The sequence below is a fragment of the Xiphophorus hellerii genome, chromosome 15 (genome assembly GCF_003331165.1).
Source record: "Xiphophorus hellerii strain 12219 chromosome 15, Xiphophorus_hellerii-4.1, whole genome shotgun sequence".
Lineage (NCBI taxonomy): Eukaryota > Metazoa > Chordata > Actinopteri > Cyprinodontiformes > Poeciliidae > Xiphophorus > Xiphophorus hellerii.
The window spans coordinates 14,601,034-14,626,933 of NC_045686.1; the positions used below are offsets into that span (position 1 = coordinate 14,601,034).

The window sequence follows — 25,900 nt, forward strand, 5'->3', positions numbered from 1 at the left end:
GGAGTTTCTGGCTCTCTCTTTAACGCACAGCTTGTTGTTGAAATAATGCATCTTTGCTAACATTCCCTCGCCTCAGCTACAAGCTGCTGTGTTTTCACTGAATCACTTCCTGCATGTAAACACAGGAAATGACACGAATGCCAACATCTGCACCGCTTTTTTTTTGCCGCTGCCCTGATGTGTATGGGTGGGCGTGCGTGTGTGTGTGTGTGGGTGTGTTTGGGTGTGTTGGTGTGTTCATGAGTTTGTGAGGAGGAGAAAGGAGGGAGGAAAGTTGAACAAAGCAGTGCTGGAAATAACGGATAGATAAGACACAGACTGTGCGTTGCAGCCAAGTAGACAAATTACTTGTACAGTCATACACAATTTTAGCTTCACAATGACTTTTTTGTATTTTATATGTTTTGTGTTTGCTGCATTTATTTCTCTCCAAGGATATGGATATTAACAAAGACGTCACAAAGCGTTCTCTCTTTGGCGTTATCTGCTCCCTGCAAGGATTTGCTCCCTGACTTGTTATTCCTCTTAAATATAAATGAAACACGCATGCATGCTCTTCCTCCTGGGCGTACATGCAGATAATACATCCCCTTCTACATCTCTCTCTCTCTCTCTCTCTCTCTCTGCTCCTTCCTCTCTCGCGCATTCTCACGAGTGTAAACGCTTTCAGAAGACCTGGATGGAGCTGCTGCTCGATTCTAATCATTGGATTATAAAAACAAAACAAACCATTATCTCGTTTGAACCTGGACTTCTTAAAACGGAAATTCTCCATCTGACCTTTTTATAGTACTTTGTTTTTTGTTTGGACGCGCAATCAAGTTTTGGACCCGAACGCTCCACAAAACGACTTTTACGCATCAGGCAAACACAGAGGGCGTCACATTGACCGCTTTTCTTTAGCTTCTTCATCGTCGTCTTCTTCTTTTTTTGCATTGTAATCTATTTATTACAATGCAAGCTTTTACTCATCTAAATAATCCGAACGAGGAGGGGGAAAATGATTTCCTTTAATTAGCGTGTTTCTCCGCCCTCATCTCCTCTACGCGCGTACTGTGCTCTCCACCAGGCGTAAAAAAAGTGTTCCGCGCACAAATCGACGCTTCTTATCGCTCAAGTCCTAATTTGAGGCAAGGAAACTGTCGAAATGACGCGTGTTGGTCTGCCTTGAAGGAGCTGGGATGCGGGTGACGGCTGCTGCTGTTTCCAAAAGGCTGCATGGGAGCGAGCTGTCATCTTAGTTCTCCACGGCGTGGCATCATCTCGCTGGAAGTAGCAGGCTTCAGTGTGGAAGATGGCTTTTGACTTTCCCCCAGGATACAAAGCGTAATCCCTCTGCATGCCTGATTACACAGACAGTGGAAACTTGTCTTTCAGTAAGGTAGGAACCGACTGGGCTTCTGATCCAACTTCTGATCCAACAATTAAAGCTGACTGCCCTGCATGCTTTTTATGATATATATATATATATATATATATATATATATATATATATATATATATATATATATATATATATATATATATATATATATACGTATATACTGTATATATATATATACACGTATATACTTTATATATATATATATATATATATATATATATATATATATATATATATATATATATATATATATATATATATATATATATTTGCAACATACAACACATATATATAAACTTAGGATTTCTTCTATATTTTAACGATTCTTAATGAGAAACGTGACCCTTGAAGTTTTATTTTTTCCACATGTTGTCGTACTAACTCCACAAACTTTATTCAAATTTTATATGATGATCAACTCAAGTAGTGTATAATTGTGAGGTGGAAAGCAAAACTAAAAATATAAAACACTCTACAGATATGTGTTCAGTCCCCCTTTACTCTGGTACTCATAAATAAAATCCAGCCCAACCAAATGAGTTAACAAAAGTAATTCAATCCCATTCATTCGTCTTTTCTGTGAATGCCTCAAAGGTTTATTTGAGAACAAAGTGGCTTTCTGAAGAAAAACAAAAAAACCCCACCAGAATTCACAATTTACAAATCTGACCCTCCTGGAAGAGTATCAAGAAAAAATAAAAAGAGAGAAAGAATGCCATAAAAAGTCCCCTTTTGGATCTGCTACAAGCCACATAGAGGGCAAAGCAAACACACTGCAGGAGGTGCTCTGGCCACATGAGACCAAAATGAAATCTTTGGTCTACATACAAACATTCAGACATCCTTTGATCTAAACCGTTCCATTGTAGCTCTGAATTTAGTTCAGCTTTATGTGTGTGCAACATACAACACACGACTAAACACATTCAGACATTCACAGATAACAATGTGTTCGAAATTGCAGTAGATAAAAGTACCTTTCATTGCAGTTGCATATTAAAGTTCAATTAAAGTTCTAGAAAATCTAACCTTTAATCGTGAGATTTTAATTATTCAGTGAGGAAGGAAATCATCTGTGAAGGCAAAATTGCTTTAGATGTGATCACAATTTTTGGTGCCCCTTTTGTATATCCCCCTTTTTCAAGTGAGCCATCATTGATTCTTCTGCTTTAACACTTTCTCAATTTGGTGCAGAAAGCATTTTTTTTATTTAAAATTCTGTTACATTTTAAAGTGCTCATGGTGTCATACACTGTACATCTATTGCCTTTGTAAAGCAAACAAACCCAGAGCATCACAATCCTCCAAACCGACCTGGACTGTTTGCCTCTCAAAAGATCAATCTTAGTCTCATCTGACAAAAGCAAACAGTTCCAGTCTAAATCCCAGCAGAGTTGAGCAAACTCCAAATGTGTATGTTTATACAGAAAATGCTTATTTTGTTTCTGGCATGCAGCTGGAAACAGCTGGTTGGCATGTAGATGGTTGCTATGGTGGCTTTGTGACCCCGAGATGTTACTCTTTTCCGCAGCTCTCAAGCGAGTTAGCGTTGGAGATTTTTCACCTATCTTTTGTTCCCAGTGTGCTGTTAAAAGATAAACATTCATCCTCTTCTTCTCTCCTCATATATATGGCCAGCACTCTAACTCCACTTTAAAATAAAATAAAAATGTGTTTGTCTTTGTGTGAAATTATCTTTTTTTTTTTCCATTTAAGGTTGTTTGTTTTGTTACCACTTGTTAAGAGAGTGTCAGCACTGACCTTTGCCTGACATAAACCACCGGGACATTTCCCTTTTGGACTGACTCATAAGTTTAGACATGCAATGTTTTCACAGCCAGTTCCCAATATTCAGCCAGTTTTTAGCAATTGTAAACACATGTAATTTAAGAAAACCTGTTCCAGACTAGCAGGCTGTTTTGTTGGTCCCAGGGAATCAGCTACAACAGTGTTTGGGCATGGGATTTAACATCCTACAAGTAAAAATATTAAAACTGCCATGTGTAGAAACAGAAATTCGCTCATTAATATTTTAGGTGACCTTTAAATATGTGATATGTGGCAAGATTCTGATTTTATTTTATTTTTCTTTTGGAATAAGTAAGTTTTTAGGTGGGACTATTTAAAGTTGGGCAATCTTGCAAAGTTAGATCAAGAGGGATTAGAAGTGGCTGCTGATATGCCAATGCAAAGATCTTATCATCGCTAGGGTACATTCTGCTCATTACTGCTCTATGATGGTGCACAGATTCATCAGTTCCCTATTTCTAATTTTATTTTGGCTCCACAGGCTAACATTTAATCAGCCAGAGTGGATTTTTATTGAATGCTGTTCATGTTTTCTATCTATTAATTCAACGTGCAGTTTTGGAGTCTGGATAAACAGTTGAAACACTTCAGTACTCCTCAGGTCTAAAGTATTAAATATTGGTTGTACTTGATCAAATCAAGTGTTTTTTGGCCTAAATGTACATTTTTTCCAAGCTTATCTATTTTCTGTGAGAAGTTGTGATATCCTGATGCAGATTTTTTTGTTTTCTTTTCTTTTTCTACCAAGAGACTAATGTACTGTGCCAACTTTTATGAGTTTGGCCAAATCTTAAGAGGGGCAGAGCACATAAAATTGCAAATAAAATTGCACCAAACTTTATTGGTTAGTTGTTAAAATTCATTTCAGGTATAAGAAGACAGTAATGGATATTAATTGGATGTTCTTAATGTTCTTAAATAATGATGAATAAGCCTGTACAGACGTTCAGTGCAGGTTCTCCGAATAATCTGGAAAGTTTCAAGGTTGATTTTACTTAAAGTGAACTGAATGCTGGAACAGAGGTGCACACTGATTTGATGCTATGCCTCTGTGATTGCTCTCTGGACTGAATAGCCGTTCAGCTGTCTAAAGATTGAACTGAGATCTGGCAACTAAACTAGTGCAGAAACACAACCAGGCTCAACCAGGTCAAAATGTGTTAGCAGTGGTTTAAAAACATTTTTGGATTACTTCATTGTCTTAACGAGCAAATGAGGTCTTTACCTTTCTCAAGTTGCTGTTTTGAATATATTTATAACAAAGTTATAGTATACGACCATAAAAATCCATTCATCCATCCATTTTCTGTTCCCATCTCCAGCGAACATGTCGGGCGAGAGGCGGGGTTCACCCTGGACAGGTTGCCAGTTTGTCGCAGGGCAACACAAAGGCAGACAGGACAAACAACCATGCACACACACACCTTGGGAGAATTTAGAGAGACCAATTCACCAATAATTTGCATGCACAGGGAGAACGTGCAAAGACCCCGGGCCGGGAATCGAACCCAGGACCTTCTTGCTGCAAGGCCACAGTGCTACCAACTGCGCCGCTGTGCAGCCGAACCATAAAATCACATTTAGCATTTGAGCTTTGGACAAACAAGGCAATGTGTTCAGTACATGCTATTCCCAGGTCTGACCGGTAGGTGTTCTTCCTTGCTGAACGCTGACGGCTTTCAGCCTTCAGCTGGGTAAGATCAGGCAGCCTTATCTTGTTATTTCTGAAAATGTTAGCAAGTTCAGTGGTGCATTTTACTTTGAACCAGTTTGTCGTTGACATAACTGTTCCTCCCTGCCTCAATAGAAAGAGTTTATATGTCTTGGATGTCTGTTGTGGTGAAAAAAGGAGCTCAGCTAAAAAGCAAAGCTGTTGATTTACTGGTTCATCTGTGTTCCTGCCCTCACCTAGCGTAATGGCATATGAATCATGACAGAGAATAATATCCTGGAGCTGAAATGGCCTTCAGTCACACAGACAGGGAGAAAACCTCTGAGTGGAACCTCAGCTCCTCCATGTCGTAAGCAGATGTTTTTGGTGGGTCCAACATTCCTGACCAAAAGACTGAAATAAAAAAAGTTGAAATGAGTTTCCTCGCCTATAAAGTAAAGAATTTGTTTTGTAAAAGATGCTGCTTTGTGTCTTGAATCAGATCGATGTGGTTTTATGTTGAAATAATTTGGAACAACTAAACCATCTGTTGCTTTTTCATAACACTGACATGGTCAAATTAATGGAAAACATTGTAGTGCATGTCTCTTTATAAACAGCAAGAATAGCTTCATTGTTTTTATAAATTGTCAAATTTCGTTTTGCAATTTTGGAATACTGAATTTAAATCTCCCTTTTAGTACGTAATCAATGTCTTGCCTTAGTTTGCTTTTCATTCATGCCAGTAGTGCAGTTTTAAATGTTAAGAGACACTCTTTAAGCTATACTGATGTATTTGACAATCAATCTACTACTTTTTACACTGCGTGTGGTTGAATATAGTCGCAAGCATTCTCTATCAAAGGTGCTATTAACAGTTTGAATGAGAAAGGCACTCTATATTAGGGAAAGAAGAAAAATAGGGCATCTTCTCATCCAATTAATGAACAGTTAAGACAAAACAAAAAATAATCAGGACATTTCCTTCAGATAAAATTTGTAGGAGGCAACAAAAACAAATCTTTTTGTTGCCTCCAAAAAGATTTATTTATTTAAAGGAAATAAATCAATGAAGGAAAGGGGTCCATGAAAGCCAGATTTCGGCAGTCTCGCCTGATTCTGATTCTGACAGAATCAGAATCAACATCTGATTCTGTCCATATGTTGGACAGAACTGGATGTTCAAACAACACAACTTTGTAAAACTGAATCAAATGTCAATTTGATGTCATTATAAAAACAAATGCCTCTTTTCTAACATTTGCAACACTCAATAATTAGATCATCTATCGTTAATAAGCTCTACCATCCATCCTTTTAAAGAAAAAAGCTCTTCACCATCCATCTGACTATGTCCTGAAAACAAGACCAGGATTAAAGCTTCATTAAAAGTGAAATGACTCAACATGACTGGGATAGTTTAAGTGCATGCTACCATGCTTAAGACATCAATTATTAACTCAGGCTGCATGGATTTCTAATGATGAATAAAGATTTGTGACAAGGTTATGCACTAAAGTGGCAATGCATCACCAGCCCCTGGCACAAAGTTATCCCCATACTGGAGGGACGTGTAATTATACAAAATATTCAGTTTTACACTAACAGAGCAGCACAGAGTCTAATTTAATCGGAATAACCTTCTTCGTTTTGGACCCAGCACAGCATCCAGGAAATATGATGGGCAACCACAGGAATACTAACTGTAAAGCATCACCAACTATGAATAGATTTTAACTTTTGCGCAAGATATGCCTGATTTAAATTTAGTCTCTGCAAGGTTCAAAGCGTGAAGATCAAGATGTGTAAGACACACCTGGAACAAGTCTCTCCACAGGAATTCACCAACACCCAATCAAATGGCTGTAGGAGGAGCTGCAACAGCCCCGGATTGGACACTGCTTTGACATGTTGTGAAAAAGTCAGGAGAACCTACAACAGTCTGAATTTGGACAATTGCATGTTTAAGTTTCTTCTGCATAATGTAACACATTTATTCCCCCTTCAAATGGCTCAATTCGCGCACACATGTAAACACATACACACAGTGGCAACACTGGTCCAGATCGTACCCTACTCTTCATCCACCGACCCTGCAAGGATTATGTCAGTTTTGAAAATTACATAATGAATAAAAAAAATTGCAGTGTCTAAAATAACTAAAAATTGACAGGTGAACTAGAGCTGTACTACGAAGTTTAAAAAAATTTCCTTTACCGCTGGAACATCATTGGTTTAGATTTGGGTTGGTAAGGTAAGGTACTTTTATTTATATAGTACATTTCAGCAACAAGGCAATTCAAAGTGCTTTTCATGAATTAGAAGGAAATACGACAAAGCAACAAACCAAAGGAGAGAGCAAAAGAAGAAAAAAGAAAATAAAAAAGTATAAATCCATGTTTAAGAATAAGTAGTCCATAATTTATGAACTAGTACAGGTTGATACCAGTCTGTGTTAAGTTATCATATTTTGTTGGGTATTTGTTGGGCACTCTGAATCCACTTGTTTGTATTTTTCACAGTTTTTGAAAATTCTTTCCAAATGTAATTTAAAATTAGCCACTAATTTGAGGAGTGCAATTTGAAGACAAAATATATCATAATTGTAATAACAATGGACTTTTAAATGAATTTTCCCTGGATGGATCTTTCTAATTAAAAATTGAGACAAAAAACACTAATGAACAAAAAAATGAAGCTGTACAACCAGCAGATTCCTTTTTCTGTGGAGAAAGTCAAACAATAAAAGAAGAACCGATAAGCCAGCACCTCTAAACGGAGAGGCGCTTTGTAACAACAGATGCTCAGTTGTTGGTTTATTTTTTCAGAATTAGCTGAATTATGTTAAATCAAGAGTCACTGTAACCTTGGGACCTGTTTACAGAAAAACAGAGTTACTCATTGAGCCAAATGAATCATAATAAGACATCCTCAGAGAGCTTGGATTTAAGAATCATTAGAAAGTCAAGTGACTTGCTTGCTAATCCTCCTTCGGTGATATCAAGCAGTCTGGATAATCCTGTTGAAGAACCTCTGTCGCAATAGGTCAGCAGTTTCTTCACTGTCACTCTTAAGAGCCCAAAAAGATGACAAGAGTGTGAATTTTTCAAAGAAACACCGATGAGATTTGCAATTTTTCAACAACAAAAAGAGAGCATATGGATATCAAAACCTTAGATGTTCGTTACTGCTTCAGTTCAGATGGGGCTTATTGGTTCCTGGTTAAATGCCTGGAGTAGTTTGGACAAACGTGTGGCCAGCTGGCAGTCAGGATTGCTGGGATGACAAAAAAAAAATTGTCATTTGACTGGAATCAACAGGGGGCTTGTCAATCCGAAGGGTAATTTAGTAGCATGGAGCTCCATTCCTCATATGAGGTTGTATTTCTTATTAAGTGTGATCGATACGAGTCGTTTAAGAAAAAAACAGCTTGTTTCATCAATCTAATGAGGGTTAAAAAAATAGAATGATATTGAAGGGAGTGCAGGATTTGACACTTAAGTGGTTACATCAGAAAATATGCTTCCAAAAGGTCAGTGTGAAAACACGTAGTGACATATCCTCCAGACAGATGACTCACCCGTGACCGCCAGCCCGTACGAGAACAGCACAAGCGCTCGCTCATTATCTGCTTTTGCCTTGGCTTGCTTTTTTTTTTTTTTTTTTGTCCCTGACACTCGTTCTGACGAGAATTGCCAGTCGTCTAAGCTGAAATGGCAACGCAGCGGCTGCATAATTACCGAGATCAGTTTTAAAATGAAACAACACTGACAAACACAAAGAACGACAGAGTTGGAAGAGCTAACGGGAAATTGTTCTACCCTTGCCAGACAGTCCCCCCCCCCCCCCTATGCGCTTCACGTTTTGCCCTCTCTGGGCAGAGGGCAGATCATGTCCTTTCACCTTGCCACCATTAAAGTTACAGATTACTGACCTTGCAACTACATTTGAGTTGTAATTGTCCAGAAAAAGGAAATCTGAGATCTGTAATCTCTCAATCTGGAAATATTTTTTTTAAAAATTGAATAAAGAAATATTGTATCTTGTCAGACAAATGCTGTGCATCCAGTGCTAGTTATGTCTTTTTTAAATTTCAAACTTAGTGTTGGATCAGTGAGAAATCTCTGTGGGAACTGTGGATGCCTCTAAATGACTTGGACTTTTTTTAAATTATAAAGACTGAATGATGACCCTTAGAGGATTTGGGTTACCTCATGTTCTCTTCCAGGCTAAATAAAGCAAAGTACATACAGCAGTATTAAGTAAAAAGCATGACTGAAGCCTCATTTGGGCAACATCTGTGCAGCTAGACTTCACCTTTGACCTTCTTACTGTAGTTAAAGTGAATCAGGAACAAAACATCTGACTACCAGGGTAGAGATTTTCTGCTTCTGCGTGGCACAATATTTCCCTGACTGATGATACTCACTGACAGAACAGGAAAGTCAGCTTTGACGAATTCCCTAATAATGGTGCACAAATTTCTCTGCAAATATTTACAATTTTATATTGAAAATACAGAAAATGTAGATTTTTTTCATTTTTGGTGTTTATGGCTTAATCAGTTCTCTGCGTTCGATTCATTCTTTAGAACTTATGTTGTGTTTTGGGGTTATTTACTTCCCCGTGATTAATCTGTTCAGCCATTTTCCTGTTTCCAACTGTAACAAATTCTTGCTATTTTCATCTTAGTTCATTTCCAAACTCAGTTTCATCGCATTCAGTTTTCAGTGCAAATACTTCATTCAGATCCAGCTGTTGCTCCACATGTTTACTTGCTGGTGTTTCCTTTGTGCTCCCTTAATGGAAACTTAACTTTTTCATTAAACACTTTTAAACATGATTCTGTCTTCTTCTTCCTTATGTTTGGAAAACATAACCACATAACATAACCACAAAACATCAGCAACATCTGAAATTTTATGGCTGATTTCCAAGCTCTAGGTTTTACACATCTTTTACCTGCTGATAACTTTTTGCCCATTTTGGGGTTTTTTCCCCTTAAAACACTTAGGTAATAGCTTTTGACACATTTTTTCCTAATCATACTCCTGTGAGCACACAGTCATAAATTATTTATATTTAAAGCCTGGGTAGTTTCACACCGCGTGTAAGAGACAGATCTCCGTCACACAGGTTGTAGAACAAATTCAAACCAAGACAACGTGATGTGGAGTTGATGTTTTCTGTGAGACATCCGCTTCTTTGGCGTTATGAACACAACTGAGAAGAAGTGTTTGACTTTTTTGCGGATGGAGAAACTTTGCGATGCTGAAGGAAAACATTATAGCAAGAAGGTGGTGGAGTTGAATCTTCCTTTCTACGTAGAGTTTTCACGTTTCTGCTGCTGGGTGTGCACGAGTTCTCGTGAATGGAAAAGTGTCAGAGTGTGTATTGTGTACTAGGCCCAGGCCCAAGCAGAATGGCCACTAATTTGGGCAACATTGATGCCCCATGCATCTCTAAGGACTGTCAGCACTCACTTCGTTTCTTCCTGTATGTGGAGGAAAATTTAAGAGTTTCCTGTGCTGTGTATATTCAGAAATATTTGCAGTCATGTTGATAGACTTCTCTGTTGTTTTTTTATGTAAACAAGACTATTGCTCTTGAACGGGTATTGCAAGAAGTCAAACAAGTTGATGTTAGCTGGTTCCTTTAGTTGAGCTATCTGCTTTGACTACCAGTCTGGAATCCACCTCTTTACAAGCGTGCCCCTCACAGCCAAGTCTTTCTGAAAAATATATATATATTTGCCTTCCTTTAGTTTCCCACCATAAACTCCAAACCAGCAGACTTTAGGTTTTGTTTTTTTAAAGCAAGATAAGAGGTGGGAGGCCATAACAACAGGTGGTAAAGGGAGGAGAGTTGTGTTACTGTTTGCTTCATTCAGCTAGAGAAGATCTGAGCCATTCTGGCACTAACTCATCTAATTAAAACACATTTAAACCTAATAATGGCAATTAAGTGGCAGATCCTTTTATTTGTTTCCCAGCTAACTTTTCAAAATCCTGATACGCGATACATGGCTAGAAGCAGAATCAAACATACGATGAGCCTGGCAAAGAATGAAAACACAAGAACTTCATGTGCTCAAATCTATTGGAACCTCGCTGAACACACCCACACCGGTGGTTGGTTGGTAGTATAAACTAATAGAGGGGTAGCACTCTTACACAGCTTGTGGTGTTTATGTGTTCTGCCCTTAAGAGTTAAGGTGGGTGTGTGTGTTTCATGCTGGCATACAATGGCTGCCCAATGAAAGCTGGGACAGGTTCTAATGATTCCCATGGTCTAAAAGGAATCTGTGCTTAGACTTCGCTTTGTTCTGTGCAAATGAATTTAGTCATTTTATTCTGCTGTAATACTGCGGCAATAATGCAAATGTATGTCGGTGCAGTATGTCTTCCATCCATCCATCCATTTTCTGTTCACCCTTTGTCCCTAATGGGGTCGGGAGGGTTGCCGGTGCCTATCTCCAGCTACGTTCCAGGTGAGAGGCGGGTTTCACCCTGGACAGGTCGCCAGTCTGTCGCAGGGTTATGTCTTTGTAATTAAAATACATTAATTCTCTAGCAATAAAAATATATCCAACTAGTGAAAGGGGGAAGTCTGGACTTGTATTCTACTGACTATTGTGAGGGAGGGTAATTGCATTTTTCATCAAGTAAAGACGGCGCGTTACTAATTCAAAATTCTGAGTTCGAACTCAGAACCCAGTTCTGGGTTGTTGTTTTTTTTTTTGTATTATCTTGTCAAACTCAGATCTATATTTGGACTTCTAATAGGTAACCCCAAAACATGTTGAAAAAGGACAATATTTGATGTCAATCTGTGATTTTTTTTAGCCATATTTTCAACATAAACTACTCCCTGGGTGTTTATTCTTTGTCAGATTCTGATGTTATTCTTGCTTTGTGTGTTCCCTCCTGTCAGATCTAGTTGTTATTGTTCTGGAACAAAAGGTCTCCTTCCAGCTACCTCGGTGTCCCTCTCAATATCTGCCTCTGAAAACTAAACCTTACTTGGGTTCTCCGACGCACATGTTAAACATAAAGCATAACCGATTCCTATCATTCTAATTGAATTAAAACACTGGTTTTTAAAATCGTGAGTTGCTTGGTGTGTAATCTGAAGTGCTTATTTGGACAGATTCCCAGGCAGTTAAACTTAAAGGTATAAGATTTGCTTGGGATGTTTTGTGAAGCACGTCTTTCAGTGGAGAGCTTCTGTTTTGCCAGGCTTTTGTCACACCTTCTGTGTCTTTCTCTTTCTTTTAAATCTCAGTTCGCCTTACTCTATGACATCTGTGCACGCAGTTTATTGAAGCAAATAACAAAGTCTGTGTACAGAGAATGAAAAGTCTGTCAGTGTGTTTTATAAAATCACATGTAGAATAGCCGTTTCTGTCTTTATCCTCGTGCTGCCTCCGTCTGGTTTCAACCTCTCCACCCCCCCCCCCCATTTCCTTTTTTGAGTACTATCCCAACTGTTGTCCTCACTTCCCTTTCCACTTTTCTTCCTAAAGCAAGGAGCTGGAGACTGCGTAAATCTAGAGCTCTGGCGCAAATCCAAAAGAGATGTAATTAACAACCTGAATCTAGGTCTCTCTTTCACCATCACCTCTATTCACGTCGCATCCGTTGCCAGATCCGTGCGCCTCTGTACACCCACCCCCTTGTTTCTTGTCAGTTTCCTTTGGCGTCGCCTCCTTTTCTCCTCCTTCTCCTCTCAGCCGTACCCGTTTCCAACTGATAAGAGGATGGCAACCGTTTCATTCCAAATTTTTATTTTACACCATAAAAGTTACAGAACGGGACTCATATTTAAAAGGATTTGTTCATGATTCACATTCCTCGTGTCTTGCAGCAGCCAGCTGTGCTGCGAGGCTAACTGCAGTTGTGTCACACTTTTTCAATTTTTTTTTTTTTAAGAATGCTGCTGAAATGTGACTTCTGCGAGTTTTGAAGAAAGTGTTTGAACATCTTTTGGAGTGTGGAAAAGTAGGAAACATTGTCCAGGATGTATAAAAATAAGTATACAAGAATGTCAATTTTATGATTCCATCCATCCATCCAGAAATATGTGGTATACCTTTAAACATCCAATGTCACATAGACTTTTTGCGAAGTCGTCTGTTATGTCAGGCTGCCCATTGTTTACGCTGCGTTTCATGTTTTCTTGGTGACAAAGGTTAAGCACCTTAATAAAGTTAAGCAGGCAGTAAGCAGCTGGTAAGAGCCGTCGTAAAGTTCAGACAGGCCCACTTTGAATTGTAACTGAAACAAAGGGACATCTCTTCACTGCAAAACAAAGATAAAGAGGAGAGATGGCTCACTTTTACTCCTTGTCTGTAGTTGTGAGTCCTGTGCACACAGCTGGTTCGTTGCTATAGAAACATGTCACCTAGCAGCAGATGTAGTTGCTATAGGGACAATAATCTTGTGCGATGTGTCATATGGAACTGGGAATTTGTGGTAATCCTTAAAAACACCTGTCATTGCTCAAAGACATAATAAGTGCAGGGTAAACATAGACGTGTTGAAATGCAGCGGGTGACGGCGCTGTGAGGAAAAGATACAACACAGGGTGGGAAACATTTCTCAAGATGTTTGAGTGAGTTGTGTAAAAGAAAATGTTTGAGGATGTCGAATGGCTTTAATATCATCCCTGCCTGACTGTGAGTGTGCGCAGATTAACAACGAGAGCAATTTATTCATTATACTGAGGCGATCGCACGGCTAATTCATTATTCACCAAATGGAGATTTCACATTTTTATTAGCTAAGGGGGAGAAAAGGGTCATGAATTCAAACACAAAGCATAATGTAATCGCAGAACTGATGGGATGTGGTTATTTTTAAACAACTAAATCCTGTGCCTTCGGAGAACGTTTAATATGCATGATGGGCGCAGATGAACTGACTGTCTGTTAGCCGTCGAGCTCGCTCTCTGAATATTGGCTCTCCATTTGATTTAGGCTCTCGGCTCATTGTGTCAGAGCCAGAGTGGTTTCTCGTTAGGCTTCTGGCGTGTCTGTTTCAGCAACAGTTCTTCCTCTCCGCTCTGCGTGTTTCTCACTCCAGACTCGTTAAGACTACAGTACAAAACGCACCAGGCTTGATTCCCCTCATTTTCCCAAAAAAAAGGCATTTCTCTCTCTCTCTCTTATCTTGTTGATCGCCAGATCTCGCTTCCCTTGCTTGCCTCCACTTTGTCTCGGAGGAGCTTTTTTTCGGCGAGGTTTAGGTCATGACTCATTGTTGCACCTTGGCAGGTGCAAGGATGAAAGCACTTCCTTGTCCCCTCTCTGTTCCCCCTTCCTTTCCTCACTCAGTCAATTTTCTCTTTCTTGTTCTCTATTGTCAGCCGTTAGCCTCTTATTCCTGGAACAAGTGAACGAAAGAAATCTCTCCTGTTGCTGGAAAACGCTGTGTGGGTTCATGTTTGACGCACATCGAGGAGCAAAAAGGAGAGAGCTGAACCAGATCAATCCCGAGAAAAGTGGCTGCTTGTGTTTATCCTTGTGTGTGATTCACCATCTGTGATAAAGCCCTCTTTGGTAACTGAAAGGATGATTGACAAGATAAATATACATATATATATATATATATATATATATATATGGCTGAAGGAGAAAAGATGGGTAGGAGGAGAGACCCTCGGGTGCTAGGCAATTTTTGGCTTCCTTAGATTTGTTAGCGCTTTGATTATTCCTTTAGGGCAGAGGAGAAAGGGAACGAAAGAAGAAGAACAAGGAGTGACCAAATTAGACTGATTTAAAATTAGAGAAAGGATAAAAATAGAATGAGAAGACGACACGAGATGGGAGGGGAAGCGAGATAAACAACGTGAAACTAGATCTGGGATGGAAATGTTCAGACCTTTAAGCTTATTTTAATATCAGACAAGGATAATCCGAGTCCACGCAAAAAGTTTTCAAATGACCATTTGAAAACTAGGATCAGTCTAACCAACTGGGTAGCTGTGCTGAGACTTCGATGAGAGGATTCGAGGGAAAAATAACTTCATGTGCTTCTTGGGTAAAAATCAATATTCATTTCAGTCAGGTTTTATTTAAAATGTTGTTTCTGTACTGTCGGGGCAATGAAACAACCTATTAGCAACAACAAATGTTACCTCATGCACACCTGACTACATAGTGATTAAGTAATTAGATATTTATTGCTGACCAAGCAGTTCTTTGTAATATTTCTGATTACAATGAAGATGAAATAACAATAAATTTGAGATTAATTGTGCAGATTTCCACATGGGGGGGTGCTGGTTTCCCTCAAGAAATTCAGTTACCATTAAATTTAATATTGGACACAATGTTGTGTGCAATATTGAAAAATTTGATCACCTGAAGGATGTCAGTGTGACAAGAAGCCAACGCAGAATAAAAATTGTAAGAAGGAAATACTTCTTTACAATACCTTTGTTCGTTATCTCCGAATTTTCTCACTGAATGCAAGCAAGCAGCAATAATTGTCCCCTGAAAACACACATATACTGAACGGTGTGCATCTCAAAGAATTGGTAACACTTGTTAAGTATTTGTAATAATTGATCATTGCTACATGAAGTTAAGGTGATTCAAAAAGCCTTCATAGTTTGGTTTTAGGGGCCTTTAGAGATCAGAATGGTAAAATACCTTTAGAATGAGGTTAATGTAACTAAGCAACAACTGCCCTGGTTGTTCTACTTTCATTTCCTTGTAATATTCATTAAACTTTAACAGGATTATGAAAGTCTAACCTGCTTAAAATGTATAAGAGAGAGCGCTGCTTCTTCTTCTTCTTCTTTTTCTCCTCATGTTCGCCTAATGACAGACTGACAGCTTGAGTGTCTCGATCTCCGCTTATGACACAGACTGCTTTCACAAGATGAAGTCGTGCTTTCTGGTCCAGAGTTCAATTTAGGACTAAAGATTGCATAAAAAAATTGTTGATTGTGAGTTTTTTTTTTGGAGGGTTCTGTTGATGAAATACCTGAACTCACACATATTGATGAATGGACTAGACACCAATATATGCATGAGGTCAAGCCCCCTGCCAAAGGACACAACAACACATAAAACAACTTTGCAATGCACAAACTCTAAGCACTGAGCCAAATGTTCGCACAAGGAAACTGAGTGATCACGACCTCTGATAATTCCCTAATGGCGAACGGCTCCTGTTATCGTGCCGTTAGCTGTTTGGGATTGTTGAGGGATGACACTTTTGTGAAACAATGTTTGCTATTATGTATTTAAATGTAGATTCCCGGCCTTACGACAATGTCATGAACAATGCAGCAACTGCAAATGTACAAATAATTTTAGACATTCAAGATAAATATTTAGCATTTCTGGTGGAATGCAACACTCAAGTTACTCAGAATTAAAAACAGTCAATTTAATCCTCCACAAGGACAAAGATAATGTTCGTCTGAAACCAGATCATAGAATATTTGAACCCAAATGAAGGCTCTTAAACATAATCTGGTGTTTCTTTCAAGCTCTCTTCTTTTAATAGCTATTAATAGACATCAGAGCTGGTGGAGAGCAGCGCTGAGGGTTCATTTAAACGCTGTTACATTTGCATAACTTAATGATACATAAGGAAAGCAACAAAAACTGAAATGTAACAAAAACAAGGTTTGACTGGGACTTAGGAGCTGATCTGGTTTTGGTGACTATTTGTACTTTTCTATCTTTAAAAACCCCCTTGCAGGAGAACTCTAATTAAATTTACACAGCTTCTGCAAAGTCATGTTGTCCTGAGGCTGGCTACCTAAAACATGACATTGCTTGCAATAAGCGCAAATTGTTGTGCTCGCTGTGCAAATCTGTGCACCATGTACGTTTCATTTGCACTGGCTGAACCACACAGACAAATGCAGTTATGATCCCTTACAACAAAGTTCGGCAGCGTTGTGAGAAAGGCTATACTCTGATTATTAAGTGCCCTTGTGTCTGTAGAGCATTCTGAACACTGCAGATGCACATCCACGGATATCTGCTCATCAAAGCAGCTGGTAGTCTGTTTTCTCTTTGCTAATATGTGTACCTGTTTTAAATTTTTGTAATTCTTGTCTGTCTGCAACATCCAGACTCCAGTTTTTTTTTTAGTTTTCTTGACGTCTGCCCCTCAGGATGCCAAATGAAATGTCTTTGTGCTTCAGTGTCCTCCCTGGCTCTCAATTCGAAGCTTGCAGGTACAATGAAGTTATTCAGATCAGTGCCGCTCCATTTAGTGGGAGGGATGCTGTGCCGGGTAGAAGAGTCCCTCTGCACAGCCAGCTGACGCTTGTTAGATGCGTAACGCGCCGGGAGCCCCTTTTCATCTACTGTATTGCTAATATTCTTCGCATTACTACAAAGAATGATGCGAATGTGTCGTATCTAACATCCCCTTTCTTCTCTGCTTTATGTTACCTGGTTTAAGAGATTCATGCCTGCAAAACATGTTGCGCCTTTAGGGTATAAAAAAGGTGGGAGTCAGTTTGGGGTGCAACAACGCTACTGTATCTCGCACAAGTATATACATCCATTAATTTTTTTATTTTATTTTTCTACATTTATATATCCAGGAAGTCCCATTGAGATTAGAAATTTATTTCACATGGGAGACTTGGCCCAGATCACAACCACACAAATCAGAAGTAAATAAAATAAATATGTAATAACAAACACATTTACATAATACTCCCCCTTTAAAGTTTATTTTATGAAACACATGAAATGTTCGCGGATGTGAATGTGGCATGGTGCGGCGAAAAAAAAAAGCTCAAATTTCTGAAAACCCTAGAAACATTCAGAAACAACTGATGAGAGCCTACTCAAGCCGACAGAGTAGATTACTGGGGTAAAGTGGGAGTTCACTTGGTTGATCCTGATAAATAAAAACATGCCAATGCCGCCGTCTGCTGCTGGTTAAACCGACCACGTCACAGACAATGCAGTGATGAGTCAGATTCTACACTTGAACTGAAATGTGAAGAAGTCAGTTGCACCGAATCAAGGCTCCTTAAAGTGGATACATGAATACATGAACACTACTGTATATCACCACAATCAATAATACACAGAAAGGTGGTTTCAACCAGTATTTTTTTTAAAGGAATTTGACTCATTTATTTATGTTTAGAAGATATATTATAGAATGGAGAGATGGGAGCAAGTGAGCATCTTTTAGTGTAGTTTGGATAAAGAGAAAATAGACTGGACAGCTTCAAAGAAAATATAAATAATGGATAAAACGTTCCAGGCTGGTCATCCATTGTATGAATTCAACCATTATTAATGGAATGATGTACTTTTATCACTGTTCTGCAGAAATTTCTCTCTCCTCTTATCAGCTTTCGTCTTCTATGTACTGGTTATCCTGAAGTTGGCTGATTTATGGCTTTTGATTAAGCAGAAAGGTGGAAAGAAATGGTCTTTTTCTGCTGATAGCCGGGCGCAGACTTCAGGAGCACGACTCAACCAAGTTCATGTTTGCTGAGTGAACGCGTTTGAAGTTGCTGCAAATATCTGTTTGCCCTGCTGTAGACTGTAAAAGAAAAATGCCTAGATCTACTCTAACCATAAAAAAACTGCATTTTCATTTCAAATGAATGTATTCATTTGTTTCCATGCATTCCTGGTGCGTTGTAGATTTAGCAATGACACTTTCAGGTATTGGGATGGCATGATTTTGCAGAATTAAACTGATTAGAAAACGGCTTTTCCAGTGAATTTATCATCTGTCATGTTGAATGATTAGAATATATATATATATATTTTAAATTAAGCACCACTAATTAACTCAACGACCTCTTGATGTGTGTCTGCAGGTAAAGGATGACTGCAGCAGCAGGTGTACTGACAGGCTTGGCCAAGCTCAAGCGCCAGGACTCGGCCCGCTCTCAGCATCGGCCCATACCACCCGCATCACAAGGCTTGGCTAACGAGGGCGCGCCCAGGTGATGTTTCTTTAGGAATTTCAAACACAAATTTTCTTTCTGCTGAGCAACTTTTTCTGTTGAGTTAAAGAATTCGGCAACAGATTTTTTTTTTTGACAAATGAGGGGCTTCTGTTAATGGCTTGGTAGCTTTTTTTTCAGTAAATTTCAAGTTTGAAACCTTATAAAACTTTCTCAATTGCTCAAATGTTCCTTCAAAGAATACACTTTGAAGTGGTCTTGATGAATATTTCATCAGGATTTTTGCCTTTTTACCTCATTCTTACTCGCACCTGACATTATGTTCCGCAGTGTGCGATTAAAAATTTACCTGGAAAGTAAGAAACAAATGAACAAATGAAAAAGCCTCATATCCAACTCTCTCAAACACAAAAGCTGCTTTAGATTTCTGATTGAAAAAGCCATTGAACTCTAAGCAAAATCTTACAAATATGTTCCAGAAATGTTGTCCAAGACCAACAAAAGAGTAGAAGATAGTATGGTTGCTTTGAACCAAAATATAAATCAATATTTTATGCCTCTAATGTTTCTCTTAGAAAGCGGAAGCGACGCACAGACGTCGTGGTGGTCCGAGGAAGGCTTCGACTCTACTCAGCTTCTGGCTTTTTTCTCTTCCTGGGACTCATCATCTTGGCAGTAGGGATCGGTATGGCGACCCTAGGTTACTGGCCGCACAATAAAGCCGTACCGACAGGAGGAGGAAACGAAGTGAAGGTGGGGAAGGGTGTGACCAACGCAAGCCATAATGTTCAAGGTAACATTAGCTCTGGGTGAGTTCACAAAGCTGCTCCAAGCCTGATTCCTTTAAACTCTTTTTACTCGTTCTTCTCTGTCCTCTGATTTTAGACTCGCCTTCAAAGCAGACGGGCGGCGCTCTGATGCGGTTTCTGGAACAACACCTTCACTCTGAGAGGATGAAGATGCTGGGGCCTTTCACCATGGGCATAGGGATTTTTATCTTCATCTGCGCTAATGCAATACTTCATGAAAACAGAGACAGGGAGACTAAGGTGGGGGTGAAATTTTCTCAGATCATTCATCAATTTTCCATTTGGATCAAATAAGTTAAATAACGCTTGCAAGCCGATTTTACTTTGTGGATAAGTAATGATTTAAATTATTCCTTGCCAGTCCCATATTCCCATTTCTCTTATTTCTGTCTCTTTATAAAGTGAAAAGCATGTACTCTGCTCTCAGCATGTACCGCAACCCCACTAACACCCAGATTTGATTTCTTTGGACCTGCTTTCACTTTTATGTCTGCAATTTGCTTTTGATGACATTTTCTCGTCTCATCTGGTCTTTTCTTCCCCTCCTTGATTTGATCAAACCCCTCTTCTCAGCATCTCCCTTTCCTACTTATCCAAATGTGCTGAGTAATCTATTGCAATTGAGGCCTCGTACACATGTAGCCGAGTCTTTAAATAAACGAGTATCGGTCTCCTGATCGTTTGAATAAATAATATCGTACACACGGGATCCACGCAAACCTGCTGAATTACGCCACTGGGCGTTGTTTTAAACATGTCAAACCCAAAGGGGGCAGTGTAGCGTAAAGCTACAATGTATGTCAACCAATCACAATCCTTCAAAAACAACCACGACTTGCTGTTAGGACCGAAATATGGCGCCAGGAAGTTCATTTGCGTGGACAGGCAGAGAAGTTGAACTACTTTTAAATACCGTGTTAGAATATAAAGTTAATAAAACACAGGATAATGTTAATTGGGAATCATGTCAAAGCAAGTGTGCGAACGCATGTGGACGTTGAGCTGCACTGTGCCTGCACACTGGGAGGGACATCTGCTGGAAAAGAGGAGGCCTCTAAGTGGTCTTCCTCCTCTGCAGCTCAACATTTTGGTGCAGCTGGGATTGTGCAAACGAACAAGCAAAAAGGGCTTGAAATGCGTCGACCTCTAAGTCTCCGATTTCCATTGCACACACCCAAATGCGAATAAGGAGAATTCTCAAATCTCCACGTTGGTCAGAGTTTTTAATAAGCGTTTTAAGTCATGTTAAATAGAGTTCACGTGCCAAATCACCTAAAACATCTTCGGTTTCTCAGAGATCCAGCTATTATGTGGACGAGGCCTAAATGTGGCAAACGACCGCAGGTGATTCCAGCTAACCCAGCTGTCCTCTGCATTAGATAATCCACATGAGGGACATGTACTCCACGGTCATCGACATCCATCGCCTCCGGCAGAGGGAGTACCATCACCGCAGCAGCGTGTGTGCGCGGGACGTGGGCGATCGTCGAGGTTTTGGGGCTGACTCAGCAGCGCGCCTGGCCAGCAACTCCCTCCTGGGCTTCTCCTCTCGTTCTGGAAGCAGGGTTGGGTCCACTGAGGAGGAGGAGGTGCTGCTTGGGGATGAAGAGTTCCACAGACACAGAGAGCAGGCCAGGTTGGATTGCAGCTTTGCGGGACTGCTGGCGCCCTTGTACAAAGACGGGCCCTTTTACGGCGCCGGGCTTGGGTTGTCGCAGTCCGACTCAGTGCGACACCAGTGGTCAGTGGACGGAGACGGGGAGAAGGGAGGACACCATGCGGGGTCTATTGTCTCCTCCTCCATCTCTGCCTTTACTCTCCCCGTTATTAAGCTAAACAACTGCGTAATTGATGAACCAGAAATGGAGGCAATTACCGAAGAGGACAGAGGAGGCGAGAGGAGGGAGGGAGAGAGGCCAGCGCCTCTGTGCTCCATGGAGTCTCTGGTGGTGCCGGTAGCATCTGTCGCCAAGGCCTCCAAGCCACCGGGCTTGCAACGCAGCCACTCGGCGTCCTCTTCCTCCCGCTGCTCTCCCTTCTCCTCGTGCAGCCTCTCCCCGGCTCCCTCCTCTACCTCAGGCTGCTGGCTCTCGCCGGGAGCGGCGAGGAGCGACTTTGGCTCCAACTCCTCCCTGCACATGCTGAACAGCCACAGCCACTCCAAATCCCTGGACCTGGAGCGTGGGCCCAGCGTGCTGAGCGTGCGCTCGGAACAGCGGAAGCACCCCAGCTGGCCGCGGCTCGACCGCAGCAACAGCAGCCGCAGCCACAGCGGGAACAGAGGCAGCAGCAAGGGATACACGCGCCTGGAGGACCGGGAAGAGCAGGCGGAGCGGCTCTCGGACGCGTCGGCGTCCCCGACAGACAGACGCGACTACAGCAAGCGAGAGAAGCTGCTCATGATATCCAGGTCGCATAATAATCTGAGCTTCGAGCAGGATGAGTTTAATAGCAGCACGCTGAAGAGAGGAAGCTCGGAAACTCGATTCTGAAGGAAGAGGTAGCACCAACTGTCTTAGTTGATGACTATGAGACTAAGTTGTGATTTTAAAACAGGTTTTTGGAACAAGGAGCAATAGCACCAGTAAGTAACAGTAGAACCTGCACAGCAAGAAGGTTTGCACTTAAATGGCTGTCTGACCCCACAGGCCTACTTTACGGCAGTAGAGGTGCTGCTTTACAGCTGACTCTTGTTGAAGGAGAAGCTCCCTGCAGGGATCAATGCAACGACTTCAAATTACACGAATATGCTGTGGTGTTTAACAATCTGGACCAGGCTTCAGACAGCGAAGTTAAATGAAGACGGTGGCCTACAAATAAATACAACAAAGAGGCCCTCATTGCCCTGTGGCCATGTACTATTGACCTTTCCCAGGAACTTCAGTACAAAGATGGCTGCAAATACCAACAGTTTGGTATCTGTGGCAGTGGCTCTGCTAGGGGCATTTTCAACTAACTGCTAGGTTAGATTTTACTCAGGATTAGTCATCTCTACATATGGCCACAAACCCACTTGGAGTGCAGAAAATCTCTTGTTTTATTAGTAATGATTGTGTCATTGATTGAGGAATATTTTCAGAAACATTTTTGCAATAACTCCTGAAAGAAATGAACATCTCTGAAACAAGATCTTTTCCTGCCTTACTGTTTAATTCATAAAACCAAATGCACACATTTATTAAGTCATTTGGCTATGGTTTAATAACCATATATGAACCCAATCTCATCTACAAAGAAAATAAATAAAAAAGATTTAAGGGAATATTTTTCTTTAACTGTACTTCCAGCTGTATCTGGAATGGCAATGTCAGTCAGGACTAAAAAGAAATTATGTGAGACTGAAGACTCCTCAGTGTTTCTGGTCGTGTTTTCATAAATCACCATTTGAAGCATTTTTTTCACACATTAGTTTCCAAAGATTGGCACATGTAAATATTTTTGTCCCATCACAAGTTGTCGTCGCGCATTTTCTTCCATTAAACTGAAAGCAAATGGAACATAAGAATTCATGAAGCAGCTGAAACTGTCCTTGAAAACAGAAAGTAGAGCAATGCAGCTACTTCTTCTGTTAATGTTTTTATTTATTTCACCTTTACTTATTTAATTCTTGTCAATTATAAAGCAAAATTATGTTTATTGGAAAACTAGAATATGAATATCCAAACATTGCGACAAATAAACATCAACAACAGACACAGAAGAAAGCCACACAATCATGACGTTGACTGATAATTATCCAGCAGACATTCTCCAAAAAAGTCACAAAAAAATCACTGCCAGGTGAGGTGTATCCAATTCGGTAGATGGAAAGTTGAGTGGAAGGAAAAAGGGCGATAAAAAAGAGGATTCATATGATAAGAGGAGTTTCGCTTTTTTTGACTGAATTACTGAAATAAAATCAATTCTTGATGATGTTACTTATCTTTTTTAAACTTGGTTTGGGCTGCTAGATAAAAGTCACGAGACGCGTTATGGCGGCCATCTTTGTTGACACCTCTGTAAACGTCTTTTATTGTAGCATTTTCCGCTACATTTGAACCACTAAGGTCGAATAGTAAAATTGTTTTACAGTCTGATGTGTGTTGAGAATCTTTTTCAGATGAACTAGTTCCTAGTGGTCTGTGAGTCACTGTTCAATTTTGTTTTGTTTTTTTTCTCAGAATAAAATTTATTTTCTCTGAAAAGCGTTGTTCTTCTTACTTAAAATAACATCTGTTTCTGCAGGGACATAGAAATGGATGCTTTTTAGCGGCTGTGGGCTGCAGATGACAGTGAAAGATTGATTTTGCTGCGACATCAGAAAATTCAAACCACAGGAAGTGAATTTTAAGTCAGCAGCTGGCATGTCTGGTTTTACAGCAGCACCATATGTGGTGGAAGAGCATCCGTGTTAACATGTTAACTGTTAATAATAAAAAAAATGAAGAGAATTAAAACATAAGTATCTCCATCCATCCAGCTTTTTACTTAAAGCCTTATAATAATTTTGGAAATTATTGTACCTGTACTAATAATGAAACCATATCTTTGTAGATTTTTTTTTTTTTTTGGTTTTATTAAAGAGTTTGGTGAAACTTTTTTTTATATTGGGCCATGCTTCTGTTCTCATTGTTAAGCCACAGCAGCAGAAGGATACAAATATTTGCTGTACTCTGCTGCTAAGTATGTTTGTGATAAGCCTTACATACAGTCTGTATCATAAGATAGAAATTACTGGAAATATGTCATTGTCACCATTAAACACACTAGGTATGTAGCTGTCACATTCAGTCGTGTTTAATAAATTAGAATATGCATTCGGATCAGGTTTCTCAAATTACAATAATTTTTTTTTTTTTTTAAAGTCACAAGTATGAAACCTAGTCCATGTTTCTGTTTTAAAAGTGTGATTTCTTTTTGCTCTGGTGTAATATTCTAATCTTAAATCTTTGTGTTTTCATAAGCTTTAAGTAGAAAATAATCATAAATAGCAAAAATACATGCTTAAAAAAGCAGTTTGTTACTGAAATAAGTACACTTTTTCAATAATCCTCTATTGAATATGACTGTATATTGAAACTTCCCAGATTCCGTCTCTGCTCTTGATGACGAATGGCTTGACATTTTCAAATGTTACAGGTTATGAACTAACTATGCAATTGCCTGTTAATCTGTCAGTGTCATAGAGAAGAACGGACTGTAAAAATCTCAAGTCGTACGCGTTCTTAGATAAATAGAATTGTGTTTCCTGTTAAAATGGATAACCTTTTAATATTACTAACATGTCTGCATATTTTGAGGCATGAACTGGGAGCTTGCAGAAACGTAGCTGCCTTTGGGATTTACTGGACCCCAGTCTGCCTTTTTATTGGCCTGGACTCACAATAGTTTTCTGTTTTTGGTACAGAGGCATTGATCCCCAGGGGATGCTAGGCTGTTTTCCTATTTCTGTATCAGACAATGGTACAATTAACTTTCTGGCCATCTCTGGGATCTTGGCTCTGCCTCCTGGTAACACATACAGTATTTGGTATTACATTTCACAGAAATCCATCTTCCTTTCTCTTTGTGTGCAATTGTATTGCATGTAATCCATGTTCTTGTGTAATAAGGCTTCAAATTAGTTGGACATCATTACTTTGCAAACATGCATTAGCCTAGTAACGCAACACATCTCACAAGAACTTGCTGAAATCAGCTACAAAGACAAACCAGAAAAACATTGTGATATTGCATTCCTGTTGCATTTTTACTACGGCATGTCACAGGAATTTGAATAAACTTTAAAAAAAAAAAGAGTAGATTTTTCTTTCAAGAAAAACAACATGAAGAAAAAAAACACCCACACACCGAGTCCAAAAACAGACGACTACCAAGAAAACAGAAAACACCCTGGAGGGGGAAAGAGAAAGGGAACAAATAAACAATGAGAAACAATTATCTGGGAAAGTACAAAGAATTACCTGATGTGTGGGAGTGGATGACAAAAGACCAACGGACAGAAATTAGGTAAAAAATGAAATAAAGGTTAGAACAGCATCAGCTGAACGTCGTTTACACTGTCTTTACCTGCTAATCGATGCAGGGCTGTGGAGGGACTCAACAGGTCGCAAGTCCCTCACATGGATACAGAGACACACAGGACAACACCATCGCTCCTAACTGGAGTTTAGAAAAGCTATTTAACCTAACATGCATGTTTTTCTACTGTGGGAGGAGGCCAGAGAAATCTGAACTCATATGATCAGACTCTAAAAGTTCATTCTGGTTCGTTATCTCACAAACAATAATTATAATAATGATCACACAGATTTAGACATTTCAATGAACAACTTGTTCTCTCTGTATCCTCCATGC

The 25,900-nt window shown here is 39.7% G+C and overlaps 1 protein-coding gene across 1 annotated transcript; it reads left to right on the plus strand.

Annotated features, from left to right (window-relative positions):
- The first annotated feature begins 355 nt into the window (after window positions 1-355).
- tmem200a (transmembrane protein 200A) lies at window positions 356-23,966 on the plus strand. The gene is made up of 5 exons (XM_032585834.1): window positions 356-1,381; window positions 18,666-18,794; window positions 19,331-19,548; window positions 19,641-19,804; window positions 20,944-23,966. Exons 2-5 carry the CDS (start codon window positions 18,673-18,675, stop codon window positions 22,054-22,056), a joined length of 1,617 nt encoding a protein of 538 aa, XP_032441725.1. The 5' UTR covers window positions 356-1,381; window positions 18,666-18,672; the 3' UTR covers window positions 22,057-23,966.
- The last annotated feature ends 1,934 nt before the right edge of the window (window positions 23,967-25,900 follow it).